Source organism: Palaemon carinicauda, chromosome 20, assembly GCF_036898095.1.
Source record: "Palaemon carinicauda isolate YSFRI2023 chromosome 20, ASM3689809v2, whole genome shotgun sequence".
In the NCBI taxonomy this organism is placed as follows: Eukaryota; Metazoa; Arthropoda; class Malacostraca; order Decapoda; family Palaemonidae; genus Palaemon; species Palaemon carinicauda.
In genome coordinates, this window is record NC_090744.1 from 98,020,756 (window position 1) to 98,028,584 (window position 7,829).

Genomic DNA, 7,829 nt, shown 5'->3' on the forward strand with positions numbered 1-7,829 from the left:
GTAATGATCATACAGGAAAAATGGTTTGCCAGAGAGTAATGATCTCATGGGAAAAATGGTTTGCCAGAGAGTAATGACCTCATGGGAAAAATGGTTTGCCAGAGTAATGATCATACAGGAAAAACGGTTTGCCAAAGAGTAATGACCTCATGGGAAAAATCAGTTTGCCAGAGAGTAATGATCATACTGGAAAAACTGTTTGCCTGAGAGTAAAGATCATATAGGAAAACCCGTTTGCCAGAGAGTAATGATCATATGGGAAAATAAGTTTGTCAGAGAGTAATGATCATATTTGGGAAAACAGTTTGCCAGAGAGTAATAATCATATGGGAAAAACAGTTTGCCAAAGAGTCATGATCGTACAGGAAAAACGGTTTGCCACAGAGTAATGATCGGACAGGAAAAATGGTTTGCCAGAGAGTAATGATCATACAGGAAAAACGGTTTGCCATTGAGTAATGATCTCATGGGAAAATCAGTTTGCCAGAGTAATGATCATATGGGAAAAATGGTTTGTCAGACAATAAATATCTTATGAGAAAATCAGTTAGCCAGAGAATAATGATCACATTAAGAAAAAAACAATTCGCCAGAGAGCATGATCATAAAGGATGAAGGGTTTGCCAGAGAATTATATACTGAGAAAAACGGTTTGCCAGAGAGTAATGATCATACTATGAAATAGATTTACCAGAGAGTAATAATAATACAGAGAAAAAACGGTAAAAATAATACTGAGAAAAATGGTTTGCCATAATAATAATCAAACAGGGAAACGGTTTGCCAGAGAGCATCGCTAGGGTTATTTCTGTATCCTAAAAGTTTCTGTTCTTGATTTTTATTTGCTTTTAGTATTCTTAATCTGTATACTTTTAGTCATTTGAGATCATTTAATTTTCGCTATGAATATCCGTGAATTAACTAATTTGGATTCTTTTCATATATGAAAGGATCATTTCGGAATCTTTCGCAGCTCTTTTCTCCTACTGTGTAAAAATATTGTTGCTGGGGAGGGATTTTCTTAAGAGTTGGATGTATGTGTATTTTTAAGTGTATTCCCCTACGGCGTGAAAGGGAATGAAAAGTGGTATTATGGTAACAAGATGGTACAAGGGGACCGCAGTAAATTCTACAGATGATTCCTATGACATACAGGATAAAAAAGAAAAAAAAATTGGGGTCGCTGAAGTGGAAGAGATATGACATGAATGTGACCTCGCCTGACCTGAGGGAAACTTCCCCTCTCTAAAGTGACACATATCTGCTCCTTAAGACGTACGGTAATAACGATTGTAATATCTACTATAATAAGTGTTTTGGAATAACCACTCATGACTACGAAGCCTTAAGAGTCTAAAAAAGGGGGCTCACATATACGGGGGCCGATCTCCCATAGGTGGGGCTTAGAGAAGGGCTTTGGAAGAAGCTATGAGGGGACCGGACCCCGGATGGTACATATCATTGAAAACTGGCTCACTACCAACAACCAAGCTTGAGGAGAGATATTCCTGGTTGAGCTCAGCTGAAGTATCTAAAACCTTGAAGCTGAAACCTTCCTTTCTAGGCGTTCAAAGATTCAAAATGGAGAATGCTTGAGTTTGAGCTGGATGTATTGCCAAACATTTTTGACATACATTTGTGGAAACAGTCGGCCAACGTTCCGACACAGGCTATACAGAGGAGACACAAACATTCGCCGACTGTTTGTTGCGTAAACGTTTCAAAACACGTGTGCGCCTTATCATCTCCACTCTACTACGACAGGGGACACGTAAAATGGGTCAATGTGAAAATGGGTCATTGTGAAAAGTGGGTCATTGTGGAAAGTGGGCTCAGGATGACTCTAGTTATCATTATGGTAAAAGGGGGTCGAGTACGTGAAAGTTAAAAAAAAGGGGGGGCTTTGGTAAGGGGTTACACGGCCTCATTAGTAAGCTTCCCGCCGTTCGTGCAAGGGAAAGATCAGCTGCAGGGGGAACTCCTCCTGCTGGGGAGGCGTTGTTGACTGAGAAGGCGTAGTAGGCGCAGCGGGAGGAGCCAGGGTGACGGTCGCATGAGGTTGGGAAGCCGGGTTGGCGGCAGGAGCCGGTGACGCGATCAGAGGTTGGTGAGCTAGGTCGTGGTCGTAGCGGGCGGTGAGGGGCAGGGAGAGGTCGTCCACGCGCCTCGACGATGCTATTTGTTGTCGGAGCCAACACAGGCCATGGCACTTCCACGTCCACCCGTGGAAGTAGAGCACCAACCATCCCTGCGGAGGAGAGACAATTAGAAGAGGGTTAATCCAATGCTCGACTTGCGTGTGGTATTGTTTACTGTACATGTGTATGATATGCATACATTACATGAATACTTATATCATATATGCATACATATAGATACAATTATATATATAATTGAAATTATTAAAATTATGATTGTTATAATGTCTAAAATTATAACATATATATATATATATATATATATATATACATACATACATACATATATATATATATATACACATGTATGTATATATATAATGTATATATATACAGTATATATATATATATATACATACATACATACATATATATATATATATATATATATATATATATACATTATATATATACATACATGTGTATATATATATATATATATATATATATATATATATATACATACATATATAAACTAATAAAAACATCATACTGAGAATATCAGTCAACAGTATACATTAAAACCTAATTGTTTAAATCGTAGGTGAAACAAATGGGTCTGATAAATATGTTTCAGAGAAATCAATATAACCTATATATGAACTTCAACAAAGAAGTTAATATTATGTCTACACTTTTAAGTAACTATTTGAACTTCATGTCTGTAACTAGTATAAAATAATAAGTTAAATTAGAAATGGAGATATTTGAAAAGAGGATTGGATATTATTTTACTGATGACTTTAGACACCAATTGATGATAAATGCAGTGCTTGCTAAGTTAATTGGTGTGTTGTAATTTAAAGGGAACGACCAGGGTTAATAATATAGGTAAATACATCTGATTCCGTCTTTCAATTTTGGAAACTCTCTCTCTCTCTCTCTCTCTCTCTCTCTCTCTCTCTCTCTCTCTCTCTCTCTCTCTCTCTCTCTCTCTCTCTCTCTCTTTATAGTTCATTATTGAGATGTTTGATTATAGATCGTTACTGAGATGTCCATTTATGATTACAATTTCATAACAACCTTTATAAATAATGACGTCAATTGACTGAATTCAAATAAAAAGTAATTATCCCCCACTGTCATTCTCCGGAGTTGTGTTTTACATCAGCTTAATGTAAATTTCTGCACTAACACTGTCCCTTTATTTGGATGATACTTAGACAGAAAAAAAAAATTATTTACTTTTCAATTCATTGAAACCATGGATTTACGATACAATATTACACATACACATACACACATACACTCACACAAATATATATATATATATATATATATATATATATATATATATATATATATATATATATATATATATATATATTCATATATGTGTGTGTGATTACATTTATTTAGAGATTTAATATACATACAATTATATTTACTAACACAATAATTGCATTGACAATAAAATTTTATTGTGAACAATAATACAAAAGCCCTTCAACTTTATTGTGACCCAAAATACACTTGTAATAATATAACCGATACATAAACCTATTCCACATACTGTCCACCGACTTTTGGATCACCCTGTATATGTAAAATAAACAAACGGAGCATTTCTAGTCCATTGCAGGACAAATACCTCATCTAGTTTTCAGCACCACGCTGGCCAGTGCGAACTGGTGATGATGGGAGACTTTTACGTTATCGTTCACAACAAACCAACCTAGTGTGGGTGGCCCTCAATAGTACAGCTTTGCTGATCATGGCGATACACAAACCCTTCCAACTTGTTAAGTTACCACCACCCCGAAAAAGCATATATAAATATGAGTGTGTATATATATATATATATATATATATATATATATATATATATATATATATATATATATATATATATATATATACATTCTTACGAAGCTGGTCTAGCATGAGAGTAAATATTTTATTTCATGTATTTTATTTGTGTATTTAAGAGATGTATAACCAGCTCGTAAGGTGAGTTCCACTCATGTAGGATTAAGGAATGTATGTAAATTACATAAGGCTTCCATCAATCCTTTAATTGTATTTTCATCCAGTTCAGTATAAGTAAATTTACGTTATTTTTAAGAATTAAATTTTTATTTCACGTAGTTTTGTTACGAAGTCTTATGTAAGCTTAAGGTATGTTGAATGATACAAACGAGGTATGAGCACGAGGGATTACATCATTTTTTCCACGTGGTTAGAAAATGCATGAAGATTCTAGAGTTAGATTTTCTCTTTTTTGTAATGTTACGAGAGGTAGTGGGTGGAGTTAGCTGAGAGATTGCCCTCGCTATGTGACGTTGGTACCTGTCTTCAACTTGACAAGTTGGTAACTCTGGCGCCATAAAGCCCTGCCCCCAAGCTTCCAGATGACGAACTGGAAGGTTTTGGAATTAATTAGGATGCATATATAAGGGGCCTAGCAAGGAATGATAGACCGAGAATTCCAGCCTGGTTAAGAAAGCCATCGCTCCGCCAACAGCTAAAGTGTCCTCTCATATGTGAATAGTGTTTTTTCACAAAAGTGTACAGTGTTCGTGAAACATTGATATATTTTTGCATCTGTTTAGAAGAAAATTGAAGTGAATATGTAAATTACATTGAAGATTATTTTGTAACTGGCCCTGTATAGTTAGGTTAAAGTTAAGTACGTTCAAAATTTTGCCTAACTGTTCTGTAACCTTGTGTGAACCAAAAGATGTAAGTGTATACATGTAAATGTCATTATGGTTTATCAATTAGAGTGTTAAAGTGTTAACTCTTTTCATTAATAGTCAAAATTAAATATTTTTCAAAAATGAATTTCTAGTGAAACAAGTGTTTGTATTGTTTTCTGAAGTGATTTGTCAAGTCTCAGGTCTAGTTCAGATTCAAAGTTTGAGATGTTAATTCTTTTGAATTGTTACCTTTTATAGAATATATTAATTTTTGTAAAAGTGCGTATTATTTCGATCACCAATAATTACTTCAGAGCTTTGCTCATATCCCCTCACTAAGAATCGAAGAGGAAGGTTTTAGAATAATTCATATAAGGTAATCACCCGGTTTTTATTTTGAGTTACGTAAAGAGACCGTTGGATATTCAGTGTTCATACACATTGCCGTCTGGGAATTGCGTAATATTCTTAGCATGCGTTTAATTTCTCGTGTTTATCAGACTTATGTAATATAAAACAGGTGAGTTTTGGAGCTCAGGAATTTACGTAATTCGCTAGTTGTAATAATATATACAATTAAAAGTCTACTAAGTTAGGAATGAGATGGCTGAGTTAATGTGCAATATTCTTCATATACATAGGCCTTGAGTGATCTTGGGTAATACCATATGAATATGCGAATGTCTAACTATGAACTCAATTTTCCTGTCACATAAAACCACCGTTACCTTCTATCTCAACAAAATATTTTGGATTGAAACTATTTGCTTTTATAATTCATAAGGAACTATTGTGAAAGACTTTTTCCTTCAGTTATTGTACGCCTTTATTTGCCTTCATTTATCTTAAACGGAAAAATTCTTCAAATCTTTCTTAATTGCAGCTCTTGTATCACAAACTTTGCTATCCAACATTTTACTTGTTTGAATAACACCCCATTCATTCAGCTGCTCCTTCGTTATTCACTATTCTCAGCCTTCTTGACACGATACCATTCACTTCTTCTTAATCCAGTCACCTAGATGCATGACATGTTGTTCTTCTTGAGAAAAAAAAAAAACAAGAGTTGTTTCAATTTGCTCTCTCGAGTAAAAAACCGTTTCTAAAGTGGCAAAGCAAATCCACTTTCGCTTGATAACTGACGCTGAACTTGAGATTTCTTTTATCTTTTTTTAGAAAGACCTCTTCACATGCGAGGAGGAGGAGAAGGAGGAGGAGGAGGAGGAGGCGAAGGAGAAGGAGTAGGAGTAGGAGGAGGAGGAGGAGAAGAAAGAGAAGGAGAAGGAGAAGGAGGAGGAGGAGTAGGAATAGGAGGAGTAGGAGGAAGAGGAAGAGGAGGAAGAAAAGGAGGAGAGGGAGATTATCAATTTTCTACTTTATTTAAGAACGATTTTCGTTTTTTAATAATAAGAATAAACATAAAAAAATAAACGAGAACAGAATGACAGGAAATTAAATGAAATGATAATGACACATCACAAAGAAGCAACAGACACTAACAATCTTTTCGCAGAAATTAACCAAACAGCCAAACAACGAAAACAAGAATAATGACTCTCATTTAAGAACGATAAAGAAACGCGAAACAAAACGTGAGGTGACAGACAGGGTGATCTTGTAATAAGGAAAAACACCCTTAGAGAAAATCCTGGTTCTCTTTGTGATAAAGGGAACCTTTGTCTTGGGAAAATGGCCCCTTTTTTCTGTCAAAGGGAAGAGATTGAAGGGGAAAAAGGGTGGCCTTCCCTATTAGGTCCGAGTTGATCCATCAAGAGAAGCTTTGGAGTTGGTAATAATAATAATAATAATAATAATAATAATAATAATAATAATAATAATAATAACGAGAGACCTCAAACTATAAACCACTAGTCTCTGTAGACTGTGATTATCAAATAAATAATAATAATAATAATAATAATAATAATAATAATAATCTCCCTTATATAAAAAAGAGCATGTGTCTGGCTATATATATATATATATATATATATATATATATATATATATATATATATATATATATATATATATATATATATATATATATATATATATATATATAGTGTTCGGAAGGATATTGAGGGATTTATGAATGATATTTGACAGCCACTAATCGATGATTACCTTGTGAGTATTGCCTCATGAGGATTATCTAGTCGAGGATTACAACATGAAGATTACCTCGTCGAGGGTTACCTCGTCAGGATCATTTCACCGAGGATTACCTCATGAGGATTACCTCATCGAGGGTTACCTCATGAGGATTATCTAGTCAAGGATTACCTCGTCAAGGGTTACCTTGTGAGGATTTCATCGTCAGGATTATCTCGTCAAGGATTACCTCATGATGATTGTCTCATCTGGATTTTCTCGTCGGGGATTACATCATGAGGATTACCTCGTCGAGGATTACCTCGTTAGGATTACCTCATCGAAGGTTACCTTGTGAGGATTGCCTCGTCAGTATTATCTAGTCGAGGATTACCTCATAAGGATTGCCTCGTGAGGATTGCCTCGTGAGGATTATCTAGTCGAGGATTACCACATGAACATTACCTTGTCGAGGGTTACCTTGTGAGGATTACCTCGTCAGGATCATCTCATCGAGGATTACATCATGAGAATTACCTCGTGAGGATTGCCTCGTCAGGATCATCTCATCAGGAAATACCTAATGAAGATTACCTCATCGAGGGTTACCTCGTGAGGATTCTCAAGTCGAGAATTACCTCATGAGGATTACCTCGTCGAGGGTTACCTTGTGAGGATTTCATCATCAGGATTATCTTGTCAAGCATAATCTCATGACGATTACCTTGTCGAGGGTTACCTCGTGATGATTTCCTCATCTGGATTTTCTCGTCGAGGATTACCTCATCGAAGGTTACCTTGTGAGGATTGCCTCGTCAGGATCATATAGTCGAGGATTACCTTATGAGGATTACCTCGTGACAATTATTTAGTAGAGGATTACCACATGAAGATTACC

At 35.5% G+C, this 7,829-nt stretch overlaps 1 protein-coding gene across 1 annotated transcript in view; it reads right to left on the bottom strand.

The window, feature by feature from the left end:
- Positions 1-829: 829 nt before the first annotated feature.
- LOC137659999 (adhesion G-protein coupled receptor D1-like) overlaps positions 830-7,829 on the bottom strand; it is an 85,855-nt gene continuing 78,855 nt past the window's right edge. The window contains exon 5 of the mRNA XM_068394733.1: positions 830-2,248. Within this exon, the coding sequence (XP_068250834.1) occupies positions 1,928-2,248 (321 nt within the window). The 3' untranslated portion in view covers positions 830-1,927. The remainder of the gene's footprint in view (positions 2,249-7,829) is intronic.